General features: G+C 35.5%; 1 protein-coding gene across 7 annotated transcripts in view; it reads left to right on the forward strand.

The window, feature by feature from the left end:
* The window catches only part of ATP11B (ATPase phospholipid transporting 11B (putative)), a 128,190-nt gene extending 116,844 nt beyond the window's left edge, over positions 1–11,346 (forward strand). For 3 of the 7 annotated variants that reach the window (XM_036851897.1, XM_036851898.1, XM_036851900.1), the window contains 2 exons: positions 3,416–3,549; positions 7,745–11,345. In XM_036851897.1, the coding sequence (XP_036707792.1) occupies positions 3,416–3,549; positions 7,745–7,826 (216 nt within the window). In that variant the 3' untranslated portion in view covers positions 7,827–11,345. Of the gene's footprint in view, positions 1–3,415; positions 5,483–7,744 lie in introns of those variants that run through there. The other 4 variants (XM_036851894.1, XM_036851901.1, XM_036851895.1 and 1 more) reach the window with 3 other exon arrangements.
* Positions 11,347–14,623: the final 3,277 nt, after the last annotated feature.

Below are 14,623 nucleotides of genomic sequence, written 5' to 3' on the forward strand. Positions count from 1 at the left end.
CATTTTCAAAGCAGGTGGGTTTTTTTTTCTCCTTAGGGAATAAAAAGGAAATATATTTTGCTTAGTTCAGAAGGTGATCTGAAAAGTCATTTCTTTATAATATTTTTGACATATTAAGATATTTACTCTCTGTGTTGAGTTGCCCTTAGTTTAATACTTGTCCTTAGGTTTTAAAGTAAAAGGTGATGAATGCAAAGCAGATCCAAACCTAAGCAGTGTTCTGCATGTATGTGGACACTCAAATGCTGCTGACCTTATGGATGTTATCTTTAGTGAATCCCTGTCAGTTGGTCGAGCACCAGCAGTAGTAAAGCACATGTTGTTAAGCTAAGAAGAACCAAACCCCTTGCTCTTTCAAGTTTCTGGTCTAGTTCAGTGCTCCCCAGATAAATGTTGTGAATGACCAGTTTGTTTTCTTGTTTGTTTTGTTGTTGTTCATTTCCAATTCATCACGGACCAATACTTTTGTAAAATACAATAAAAATGAATTACTAGGAAATGAAATTTAAAGGATATATAAAATAAGCCCCAATTTTTTAATTAGATTCAACAGTTACAAAACTATTCTGTCAAATTGCCATAAAATTGTCTAATCTCTTACTCTCACGGACCAGATGCACTTGTCTCTCATGAGCTAGTAACAGTGTTTTCAGACCAACAGTGGTCCATAGATCACACTTTGAGTCACACTGGTCTTTTTGCAAGGGGGTAGGAGTAACAACTACTCTCTCTACACTTAGGCTAAACATGCACTAAATGCACATCATACTTTTCTGCCCACGCAGTTACTCATTCTCTCTGCTTAGCCTGGAATGCTGTTTCTCTCCCATCTCCAGCTATTGAAATCCCATCCAGTCTTCAGTATGCCATCTTTTTCATCAAATCTCTCATGCTCTCCCACTAATACCAACAACAACAGCTGGGTTTGAGCTTTCCTTCCTCTTTTTCGATATTGTACTCTGCTTCATACCATAATTATAAGAAGGCAGTATAACAGCATGGTAAAGAGGTTTAGGCTCTGGAATCAAACCAAGACTCAAGCCCCAGCTGGGTGAGCATAAACATATTTTTAACTTCTCTGTTTCCTCATCTGTAAAATGTGTATGAGTCTGGTGCCTGTCCGAAAAGGTGGTTATAAATGAGATAATCCATGAGAAGCATCTTACATACTAACTGGCACATACATAGTAAGCATGCCATTAATATAACTGCCATTATTACTTGTTCCTGGCTTATCTCCCGCCCTTTTCTTTATCCTTTACTCAACAGATTGAAGGCAGGGTTGCTGTCCCCTTTAGGAACCAGCACAGTGCCTTGCTCAATGAAGTATAAGTTGAATTTAAGTGCTTCTGTCATTTAAATGATACAAACAAGAATTGGAATAGAAGCTAGAGAGAAAGAGATAGTACTGATAGTTGGAGAGGTGGAGGAGGTTTCATAGAGATGATGGTATTTAAACTGAACTTGGTGTTAGGGGTCAGCATTCTGCCCCCAATTGGTGACAGGCCCTGACACATACCCACAGGCAGGGAGCACTGCCTGGTTGGCTGTGTGGAGACTGTACAGGAGCATTTAGAAGTAGAGCAGGAAAGGCAGCCTGAGATCAGGTTATAAAGGGCCCTACAGGCCTCTTTGAGGTGTAGCACTTTATCCTTGAGCATGTGGGAGCTCTAAAGTCCTGCTTCCTACAGAGGATGGCTTTGAGATGGAGGAAGCTGGAGCCCAGTAACCCAAGGAGGAAACTGGGAAACTGGTGAAATCCTGTTACCTAAACCAGCATTTCCTAAAATCTTCCACTGAATATTAATGTTCCTGCTGGTGTTGATTAATGTTCCATGTGGGGAGGGGAGGAAGGGGAGTTTACTGAAAAAAACAAATTTGAGAATTGCACCATGTCTAGCTCTCTCCCTGGAGACTGACCGTACAACCCGACTTACTGACAGTCCTTTACTCACAAAGTCTGTTTAGACATTCCTTGAACTAGTGTTTCTCAAACTTAATTGGCCACAGAACTTTTTTTCGTGCAATGTCTGTAAATATCTCATAATACACAGTTTAAGAAATAGTATCGTAAGCAGTCCTAAACCCAAGGGTATTATAATGAAAGAATAAGTAAAATTTGGCTATTTCTCAGTGCTTAGCAGATCCTAGGACACTGATGCAATCAGTTCATTGCCTAACAGGAACCAAGTTGTCTCGCACTGCTTGGTATTTGGCAGGATTATTCTGAGCAGGAATTTTGCAGGACCTCACCAGTTGCTTAGGTTCAGAATGCCAGGTTATTTACATTTCATCATGTTCGTGTCCTCTGTCCATTGTGAGTGTCTCCACAAGTGTCCACTGTTGCCATGCCTACACTCTACACTTGGTGATTCCCAACCTTTGTGAATTGCAGCACTCTAATGAATCTATTTTTGTTGTTTTCCTTCCTCTACACTTTTGAAAGATTTGTTATGCAATATGTTATATATGTAAAGGAAAATGAGTGAAAAATAAGTTTGTTTAGAATGATAACCCTTGAGAAATTTAGGTGTACCCTTGACTGTGTCAAAACCAGGGTTAGGAGTCATTGGGCTATGTGGTCATACCATTTTTTCCCCCTTATTTTAACAGAATTGAAATTATTAGTACTGTGGCTTTAAGTTTTTCTTGCCAGGTTTTTTTATCCCTCAATCAATATAAATCTTGCAAGCTTACAGAAATTAATTCAGTTTTAAATCTAAATAGTACTACTTAGTTACTTCTTTATTTTAATAATGTATCATCAGTTAATTTTTAAAAAGCAAGATGAACTTATTATGGGCATGGTTAGCACTTAATAGTTGCTTAGCAATTGAAGGCAGATGATGCTTTTTTCAAGAATTATTTATGATGTGCATATATATATCTATATGGTGTTTAGAACCTGGCACTACGTAAGGTGTTTGCTACTGTTGTTGTTGTTATTGTTGAAGATTGGGATTTGGTCCTGCCTGGTTATTTCCCAGTCTTCAAATTAATTTAAACTCTACTTTTCTCAGTTACTAGATATTTTTAATTGAAGTTGCAGGAGCATTTCACCTAAACAAAAGCTCAAGGAAGAATGAGAATTCATTAAGTCTCTGAGTGGTTGATGTAAATAAATCATTTTAATCATAATATATTAAGATATTAAAATACAAAATCTTTGCAGATTTATATAGTATCCAGCTACTTGTTTTATATAATGATTTTACTCAGCCTCTAATTTAGGACACAGTGCCTTTTAAATATTTTGGTATGATTACTCTTAATTAAAGCCTTCCATACATTTCCATATTATAGAAAACATGTATATATTACTTTTGGTTTTAAAGTGCTTGTTGCAGTTTTTTTAATGCTTTTTGGAAGTACAAATCTATAAATAACTAATATTTTTCTCCTTCAACTCCTTCAGCTTACTGAAACAAATTCAAGTATCAAGTGCTTGGACTCCATGTGCTGTTTCTCAGAAGGAGAAACAGCGTGCGCATCTGTTGGAAGAATGCTGGAACGAGTAATAGGAAGATGTAGTCCGTCCCATGTCAGCAGGTGTGAAATTTCTCTAAGTAGCCTTTGCTGCAGATGAGTATCCTATAAACTGGAACAGGATGAACCTGCATCTCTAGATACCTAATAAATCAGCCCCTGGTTTTACCAACTGAAGCAGGAAGTATGCTGTTTATTAGCACTCTTTGATGGTATTTCACTTTGTGGCTTTAGGGTGTAGGGGGTTCTTTCACTAACAAAGGAACAGAAAGCACCTTTGAAGAGACTTTTCATCTAATGAACAAAAAATCTTGCTTTACAGCCTTTCTCAAATGTGGTGAATAGGAGTGTGTATCTGGTACTCGTTTCGTTTTTTATAACTTTCTTTTTTTGATTATACCTAAAGTGTTGTTTTATTTCCTGTATTTGTTTTGCTTGTATGTTTGCTTTTTGTATTTACAAAATAATCTACACATAATAGTAAAGTCAAAAGATTTTGCCTTTCTTATTCTTCATGTATATTGTCTAGTCACTCATTTGAGACTTTGAGGTATTTATAAACATAAAAGGCTGAAATTCTGCTCTCCCACACCTTTTTATATGTGTAATGAGGTTTTAAAATAAGTTGTGATTTTTAAGTTTTTACTCGGTATTTATGGTCTAATTAAAAGTTTATAAGTTAGAACAGGCTCTTTAAATTATGGTTTAGAAGAATTTTAGTGTTTTTGTCTCCTCCCAAATGTGTTTCTTGAATTAGATTTGCTCTTTTGGATCATAACAAAAATACCATTTTTTGGTATATACCACTTAAATTATTTAAAAGTGAAATTGATTCAATTCTTTATACATTTCCCCAAGAGACATGTTATTATTTAGGGAATATTAAGGAATAGAAATAATTTTTTTCACACTTTGGTATTCTTTAGGTGAATGATATAAAAGTCTCAAAGTCAGAGCAGCAGTGCACTCGTGTGCATGAAGGGTTACGGATGGGCAAGGATGCATGGTGATTTCCATTGTCCGCAGCGTGCCACATGAATAGTATCACTTTCTACATGTGCCACGCCTGGGAAGAGGTTGGAAAGACCCCAGGAGCAGGGAATAAAGGGCAGAGGAGGCACTACTCTTATCTGTTGATAAAAGAATTTTTAATATTTGGTTGGCTTTATGTTTTAAAAATGATGAGTATGACATCATTCTTGTATCATAGAATTCAGGTAACTTTTACTGGTGAACTTGTTAGTTCCCACTTTGCCTTTAGTTATGGCCATTTCTTTATGGTACAGTTGCATTTATAAATAGCATTCTTATGTTAATAACATAATGTCTGTGGTTTCAGTCCCCATTTGTTTATTTAATGTGATCTAAAATATTTCCATAATGCTGTGATATTATTTTGTAGGCATTTTATTCCACATGTAAGAATTACTATGACACCTAAATTTATTGGGACTTGTATGTTATGACTTACACAATTGTATTATGAAATGCATTATAAGAAAGTAGTTCTGTCATGTACCCAGTCCAACAAGTGTCCCAAAGGAAGTTCCAGAAAGACCTAATGTATAATATAAGACAGCTTTACTGCACAGAACTAAGGTGGGAATTAGACTAAGAGACTACTGTAGAACTTGTATAGAATTTTTAGAACATCTTTTTCAACACGAAATTCTCTTTAATGACAATGTACATTTTCACTAACTACTAAAAAAAAGACTAGAATTAATTTTAAATGATCCCAGAATATTTTTCTGCTTTATATATATTCCCATTTTCTGGATATCAACTATTTAGGTGATGCACCCCATCATTCTTTACATAACCATTTTTATGCTGCATTATCCCTTTTGAACCTGCCCAAGGAATTACGGGATTTATTTCTGCATGTTCTGTTGAAGGTGTCTCTTCTCATCTGTACTTCTTTCCCCTTAAAATTGTATCTCACTTTTTTCTTTTTTAAGAGTTTTTTTTTTCCTAATAAAATGTTTAACAGTAATGAATATCTTATTTGACAGACTATAAATACCTTTCCAATTATGTCCAGCATCTCAGGTTATGCTATCGGTTACTACTGTCATTATCTCCCTGTTTTCTTCAAATGAATAATCTAAAAAGTCTTTTGAGATTTGTTCTATTTTTTTTTTTTTAGTGGATAAAATTATACAATATTCAAAACCACTTGGTGCTTTTCTAGGGGCTATATGAATATTGCCATGGATCCATTAACATTTATATTTAAACTTTGAAAAGTCATTTGTTTTTGTTTTTTACCTGTAATTGTTTTAGTGAAATATATTTGGCATTCTGTTTTGCTTTTGGAATAGCATCTATTCTACATTTCTCTCTCATGTCTAATTTAAAAGGTAGGGACAGACTGATACCTCTATTTACAAGATGTAGAATCCTTTGGATATTTGTTCCATTAACATTAATTAAACATAAGAGGTCATGGTCATCACTTGAGAAATACAATTAGTGCTTTCATATGACAGATTTCTTTACTAATAAAGTTTTACCATCCAGGCACAAAAATTCTACTTATATTTTACTAATTGATGTTGTCAAAGGAATATGCCATATTGCAAGCTCTGTTTCAAAGATAGCATCATGGTGCTATATAAAGGATATGCCATGTTGTACTCTAAAGGGCTGTACTTCAGCAATAAATGCTTTTCTGTATGTAATTTACCAACAGTTACTTTATCCTAATCAAAACTGTCTTTTAAGTAGAAAGGAGTTAATAGTTAATATGTAGTTCAGGTGTTTAATGTTCTGTCAAATATGATATTTAACAATATGAATGCACATGTGTGCTTTGAAAAGATCAAAGATGAAGGAAACCTTACCTAATAAGATTCTTCTGTGTAAGCAATGGTTGGAAAAGAGGAAAAACTAAAATATTGGCAGTTTGGGAGTATTGTTTATAGTTATGTTTTGTCATGTGTGTCTGAGCATACTTTTTCTTGCGTAAATACTTACTCTAAGAAATGTTCATAGTCTTATTCCATTCATTTATTTTACCAATACTGAGTACCTACTATGGCACAGTTCTAGGTGCTAGAGAGACCGTAGTGAACAAGCCCTTCTTAAATGAAGGTAGATACTGTTTAAGTTTTCTGGAAACTAGTAAAATTAGAGAACCTGTAAACCACTGGTATGGTTGTTGCTTGTTTGTCTTCCTCTTTGCCAACTTTGTAAAGTTTCTGGGTTCCAATCTTCATTGTGACTGTGCTCACTTAATCGGTTTAAAATTGAACTACATACAAACTTTAGTCTCTAGGAAACAGCAGATTTTTTATAAAAGTGAATTTGGGCCATTTTAAGTGCTAATCTCTTTCTCTAACTTCTTTATTTAAGGAAAGTGGGAACCCTGGAAAAAGTTACATAAAATGTATTTATTAAGTGCTTTTAGTATTCTAAGAAAAGCCACCTTTAACTTGGTAATCCTAATACTGTCCTTGAAATAGGTTAGGCTATTTTAAGCATGGCAGGCTATTTTTAGTCATAAGTTATTTTAGCTGAAATTGGTACAGCTGCAAATAAAGTATTATATAATGAATTGCTTATGGCCTTATCATTCAGACAGACAGTAGTTAACTTTTTCCAGACCAGTAGAGGATCATTTGTTCTTAGTTAAGTGAAAACCCTAGTGACATCTAGGTGTCTTTGATACCTATTGAGTCAAAACATTTACTTCGTTCAGGGTGTCTTTGATACCTGTTGAATTAAAACATTTACTTTGTTCAAGCTAATTAATGCTAAAACTTTTAGAATAGAATTTATACCTGAAAAGAAATAATAATATAATATGAACATACTACTGTTTCATTCCAAAGCTTTTGGTAAGTGAGATTTTTGTTTGTTTGCTTTCGTGATGTCAAAATACAGCCTAGTTGCTTTTCAGTAAAACCAAATGTGCATACCTCTTAATAACATACTTGTTTCTTATTGAATTAAGATTTTAAGAGTGTCTCATGCTTTACTACCTATAGAAATTGTTTTAATGGTAATGAATTTTGGCTAATATTTTTATATGATGACTAGAGCATTATTTTCCCAAGTTTTTGTATAATATAAATAGAATGTTTGGTCCTTCAATGCTAGTAAGAAGAACTTATCTTTAGCATTAAAAAATGAATCAATCAGTGCTTATTTTAATACTCAAATCGCATTTTGGTCCTAAGTTTTAGAGTACAATTTTTTCTCAATTGAAACATAGGTCCTGGTGAGCCAAACTTTTCTCTTATTGTTACTTTAGATCATGGAGTGCATCGGATCCTTTCTATACCAACGACAGGAGCATCTTGACTCTCTCCACAATGGACTCGTCTGCTTGTTAAAGGGGCGGTAGTACTTTGTGGGAGCCATTTCAACTCCTTTCCTAAAATTCAGTGTGATCATCCTGGTAATGGCCACACTACCTCTGCGGAATTACTTTCTGAAATCTCTGGAGTAGTTCATGCCCACTCAGGGTTATAATGGCAAACAAACAAAAAGCATTACCATGCACCCCCCTGTCAGCCGCCCTCTTAAGTTAAATCTGAACATGTTAAAATTTATGAATAAAGAGCCATTTTTCATCTCTTTATCTGGGTTGTCCCCGTGTGCTTACGGGACTCCCAATGGCATTTCAGCCTTTTGCTAAGGCCACTAAATATTTTAACATCAAGGTAGAAAAGGGAGCTAATTCCTAGTTAATTGTATTTTTTAGTATGGCTTGGTTATTGAGTCTTCTGTTTAAATCTGCCTCTATAAATTATGCTGAAAAGTTTTCCTTGAAAACTATTTTTTTATTAGAGTTATATTTGAAACTTTTCATGGGAAAAATTAATGTGAACAGTAAGGAATTTTGGTCCCTCAGTGACCCATGTTTGTTCATTCATTAGTGCTTTCTAAGTTCACAGAGCAAATTAGGAGAATGCATTTCCAACCATTATTTACTGCAGTATGGGTAGTAAATATATACCAGTACCAAAACTTCTCTAAATGTACTGTAACACAACCAGTTAAGTTAACCATATACATGCAAAGGGTATATCATATCTTACCTATAAATAAGGAATCAAGTCCATTCACCAAATTTCAAATTGATGTTTACTATTTTTGTGACAATGTAAAGAACCTATAGTGGGTAAATTAGACATCATTAGCATATTATTATTTAATGTGTTTATCATTGGATCTTTTGCATGCTTTAATCTGGTTAATATATTTAAATTTGCTTTTTTTGTCTATCTGAAGGCTCTGTTTATAGTATTTTATGACACTGTTGTAAATTCAACTATAATCAATAAAAAACCAGTTTGAAAACTATTTAAATATTGCAGATACTTTTAATTATACAAATCAAAATATTAGGATAATTAAATCAATAAAATGAGAAGAGCCTCTTTCTGTAACTAGCTCAGAATTGCTCTTGACTTTCAGTAAGCTAGCTTTTAGAATAAAGAATTTCAGATGAGAATCCTGTTATTTTTAGGTTAGTATACATTATCTAACCTACAGCAGACTACTACAGTAAAGTGAAGTCTGCCCAGTGCCCCATTATAAGGTGTGGCTATAGAATGTAAATGAAGCAAAGTCTAAAATGCTAAATTATATGGGGTCATGGCTGCAGTAAATTTAAATGCTAAAAATGATTAATCAGGTGTGTATTAACTCACTGCAGTTCAGTACTTGATTTTCATCCTGAGTTTATCATGTAGATCCAGTGTTGTCATTTGTTTTGATAAAAAGTAATGTTTTAAAACTTGGAAATGATTATTAAAGAACTGTTACCCATCCCTAAGCATATTATTGTGTACATATACATTCAAAATTGTATGGAAATGGTTAAGTAAGGTGTTGCCAAAATTTTCCCTGGAGAATATGATAATTCCTTTCTGTAGGTTTATTGCACAACCCTCCACCCCTTTCCCATTTCATGAATATAAGACTTCTGGAATTGGGCTGGTAGGGAAAGAATGGTAGAATTAAGACTTTACCTTTGTTCACTGGTAAACTGTTTTCTTGCTAATGTAACATTTGTCTGTTTCAATAATGCAAGGATATTAGGTTATGAATTTCAGCCTAAATATTAGTTTTCATAAATAGCCCTTCTTTAACTTAGATTGAGTTTAGGAAGATACTGTTATCCTGCAAATACAGTAAAGGGATAATAAAATGTACAGTGTGTACCCTTACCAGCTCATGTTCCAGAAGAGGAAATATTGCAGAAAATATTCAGTAGAGTATTAGTGGAGAATAATACAGAATTTGCTTTTTCTTCGAATGTCTTATAAAATGTTCATATAACAAAATGACGTTCAGTAGCCCTGCATTACATCTACCTTACAGTGTTTATTTGCCATCAGTTTAACTGAGTACTAACACCAGGGAAGGACGGCAAAGCCATCAAGCAGTCTGATCAGCTACAGCAAAGGCACGAGGTCAGCTAGCCTATACGGTGCTCAAGGTGTGGTTGATGCAATTTTCTGCGTTCAGTATTTGAAGTTATGTAGGAATTTTATATCTGAAAAAAGTTAATAGCATCCGCTGACATGCTTCTCCTAGTCTGTTGTTCAAAACCTACTCCATTTAAAGGAAGATTATCTTGTCAGAAAGGGGTTTTCTTCTGTTTATTTAAGAAAGTAACTGTTGTCTACAAACTTGCAGTAGTTCTCTAGTGCTAAATATTCATATTGTAAAACTATTACTGCATAATGAGTTAATCAGAAATTTTCTCCCTTGCATATTTCTTTAAAATTCTTTGGAAAGTATGATGTTGATAATTAACTTACTCTTATCTGCCAAAACCAGGGTATGATGCTACATGTGTTACTGCTAGTTAGTGGTCTCAAATCTATTTGCCTCACTTGCCTGCTTTTGCCTAGCCTGAAGCCTGTAGCCCTGAAGATAGCAGTAAGCACCAAGTCAGTTTCCAAAATTGCCTGTCAGCTGCTTTAGGTGACTCAGCACCCTGCCTCAGCTTTAGCAAGCATTAGGCTCACCCCAGAAGGAGTAGAGTGTGGGCCAGGAGAACTATAGCTACCCAGCCTTTCTGTGGGGTTGAGGAGAAAAAAGGGGAGAATTTAGTTTGAATTTCTCTTAACTAGCCTCCTCCTTGGGTCTTAATCTCCCTGAGGTCCAAAGGCTTCCCAGACCTGATCCAGACTCTGGCACTGTCCTGAGTAGGAGGTTAAACAGAGGCAAATCATCCAGTTAGGGAATACCTTACTCAGACCAGGGTCATTTCTACTGCGTTAAGATTGTGAAATTGGGCTTCTGTGGTAAGCTTCAGACTCCTGTCTGATAGGCAGGAGTCACGGCCACTAAAAAATTTATAATTAATACCAAAAGTTTTTAACATACGCTGCTCTGAAAAGTTATTGGGGACTGGGGAGAAAGGGAAAATCATCCATGTTTGTGTTTTTCCTGTAAAGATCAATTTTGGAGTATGATACAAGCAGGCATTAATAAAACTAACACACCAAAGAGTTATGTAAAACGTGTTTTATTAATTTTGGTCCCCCTTTAGAGACATTTTTATTTCTATCCTGATATGAGTCATCTATTTTCATAAAAATAGAACATTATTAAAGTGCTGTTTATGTGAGATAACCTGAATGATATTGCTGCAAAAAATAGATCATAACTAATGATATGTTTGTAATAACGGTGACTTAGATTTTTATGAATAATTAGTAGTTGGAAATACTGTCGCAACACTCAGTTTAAAATTTTGGACCTCAGACACTGTGGCTGTCTAATATCTAAATTATCTGCATTGTCAGTAAATGTAGTATACCTATTGTACAGCTCTCAGTAATTTTTTAAACTTTATGAAATTATATTTATCAAATAAAAATTTTCCTATGTAAGTAAAAGCCTTTTTCCATTATTTAAATGCATTTTAATCCTCTCTCTGCTCGTCACAACCAGCACTGCCAAGTTTTTTGGGGGGTTTTTAGCTAAATTTTACTACATTTACCCTCCATTAGAGTACAGAAATTCCATTATGCCTTTCACTAACTGCAGTTTTCAAAAATCCAGAAGTTCTTTTGTTACCCAAGTTTTATAGCTTATCGGTACAGTTCCTGAAAAGCTGTCTGATTCAAATGCACCAACTGTAAAGACCAGCACACTTCAACTAGAAAATGTATCATTCATGAAAAACCAGCCAGTGTAAATTTGGAAATGCCTTATTAGTTGAATAGAAAATATGTGCTTTCTGGGACTTCCTTGGCGGTTCAGTGGTTAAGACTCCATGCTTCCAATTCAGGGTTCAGTCCCTGATCGGGGCACTAAGATCCCACATGTTGCGTGGCACGGCCAAAAAAATTAAAGTTTTTAAAAATTTTAAAAAAAAAGTGCTTTAAAATATAACATTTAAAAAATATATATATAATATATATAACATTTATTTCTAAAAAATATTCTAACCTAATAATGTTCAGTCATTGTTTCTAATGCTTCAGTTGCCACGTAATTATTTCATCTACGTTTATTAAAAAGGTAAGCTGTTGTTTTTGCGTGTTAGTATTTACAAAGGGTGACAATGTATAATATATGTATTTTTATTTCTGAAATGAAACAAGAACATGATCCTGGACGAGTCAATTTATCTCGGCATCTGTTTTTATTTTAAAAAGAGTTGAGGGTTTGGACTATCTTTAGGGTACTTCGGTCTTTAACTTTTAGTGTACAACATAATGAATCATGTTCCTTTTTTCTATATAAATTTATTTATCTTTGGCCGTGTTGGGTCTTCGTTGCTGTGCACAGGCTTTCTCTAGTTGCGGCAAGCAGGGGCTACTCTTCGTTGCAGTGCGCGGGCTTCTAATTGCGGTGGCTTCTCTTTGTTGCAGAGCACAGGCTCTAGGCATGCAGGCTTCAGTAGTTGTGGCACGCAGGCTCAGAGTTGTGGCTCGCAGGCTCTGGAGTGCAGGCTCAGTAGTTGTGGCTTATGGGTTTAGTTGCTCTGCAGCATGTGGGATCTTCCTGGACCAGGGCTGAAACCCGTGTCCCTGCATTGGCAGGCAGATTCTTAACCACTGCACCACCAGGGAAGTCCCTGAATCATGTTCTTAATGAATAAGAAATTTAGGGCAAGAAAGTAAAATTTTATGAGCAGCATTTCACTAGAAAATTTAGTGAATTTGAAAACAATTCAAGTTTTATTTTGAAGAGTAACTGACTCAAAAAACAAAGCTATTGTAAATTGAGGTGAGTTCACATGTCTGTGTGAACAGCTGTTTTTGGAAGTGGCAGATCTGATAAAAATCTGATGTCAGATTTTTTTTTTTTTTTTTTTGTGGCTGTGTTGGGTCTTCATTGCTGCACGCAGGCTTTCTCCAGTTGCAGCGAGCGGGGGCTACTCTTCGTTGCGGTGCATGGGCTTCTCATTGCAGTGGCTTCTCGTTGCAGAGCACGGGCTCTAGGCATGCGGGTTCAGTAGTTGTGGCATGCAGACTCAGTAGTTGTGGCTCACGGGCTCTAGAGCACAGGCTCAGTAGTTGTGGTGCACAGGCTTAGTTGCTCTGCAGCATGTGGGATATTCCTGGACCAGGGATTGAACCCGTGTCCCCAGCCTTGGCAGACGGATTCTTAACCACTGCACCGCGAGAGAAGCCCTGATGTCAGATTTTTAATACTAATTTTTAAGGTAAAACGGTCTGTATTCAAGTAAAATCTGTAGACAGTGAAGTGCATAGATTTTAGGATTATGTTCTATTTATTTTGACATTGTATACATCTATGTGATCCTAATCCAAGTCCAGATAGAGAACTTTTCTATCATCTCAGAAAGTGTGCAGGAAATTTATTTCTCTCCCCTTCTGCCCTTGGCAACCATTTTTTTCTGTTATCTATTGTCATAGATCAGTTTCACCTGTTCTTGAATTTCATATAAATGGAATTATACATGTTCACTTTTGCATCTGACTTTGTTGTTCACAATGTCTGCGAGGTTCATACATGTTGTTGCGTATATCCATAGTTTGGAGGTTTTTTTCCTACTCAGTAGTGTTCCTTTTCATGAACATCCCACAATTTATCCTTTCTCTGGTTTATGGACATTTGAGTTCTTTACAGTTTGGGGGGATTACAAATAAAGTTATTATGAACATTCTTCGTGGATGTGTTTTCATTTCTCTTATTAAATAATGAGTAGAATTGCTGGGTCATAAGGTAGGTTTATGTTTAATTTTATGAGAAACTGCCAGAAGTTTTCCCAAGTGACTGTAGGTGCCATTTTATGTGCATTTGTGTACAATAATGAGAGTTCCAGTTGTTTTATTATATCTCATGATTTTAATTTGCATAGCAAATGATGTTTAACTCCTTTTTATATGCTTACTGACAATTTATCTTCTTTTTTTCTGAAATGTGTATTGAAGGCTCTGGCCATTTTTTTTTTCATTAGGTTGCTTGTCTCATTACAGAATGGTTGGAATCCTTTTCATAAGGATGTTAGTAAGTTCTTTGTCAGATGTATGTATTACTAGCATTTTCCCTCAGTCTGTGCCCTGCCTGTATATTTTCTTACTGGTGACTCTGGGGAGCAGGAGTGTTTTACTTTGATGAAGTCCATTTTTTTCCCTTTATCGTTATGTGTTTTTTTGTGTCTTATCTAAAATATTCTTGTCAACCCCAAGTTCATGAAGATAATTTCCTGTGTTTTCTTCTGAAAGCAGCCTCTTACATTTAAGTCCATGATCCATCTCAAATTCATTTATGTGTAAGATGTGAGGCAAGGATTGAGGATCTTCCTTCCTCCCAACCCTCATAAGAGTATCTATTTGGTTTAGCTCCATTTGTTGAAAATGTTCTCTATCTCCATTGAATTCATTTGGTGCCTCTTTAAAATTAGCTGACTGAGGAATTCCCTGGCAGTCCAGTGATCAGGGCTTCATGCTCCCACTGCAGGGGGCATGGGTTTGATCCCTGGTTGGGGAACTAAGATCCCACAAGCCACGCAGTGTGGCCAAAAAATTTATAAAATGAAGTTAACTGTATAAATGTGGGTCTATTTCTGGGCTCTCCAATTCTGTTCATTTATCCTTACACCGGTAGCACACTGTCTTGATTACTATAGCTTTATGCCTAGCTTTGAGATCAGGTAGTGTAAACCCTTCAACTCTGTTGTCAAGATTGTTTT

This window comes from Balaenoptera musculus, chromosome 4, assembly GCF_009873245.2.
Source record: "Balaenoptera musculus isolate JJ_BM4_2016_0621 chromosome 4, mBalMus1.pri.v3, whole genome shotgun sequence".
Classification (NCBI taxonomy): Eukaryota; Metazoa; Chordata; class Mammalia; order Artiodactyla; family Balaenopteridae; genus Balaenoptera; species Balaenoptera musculus.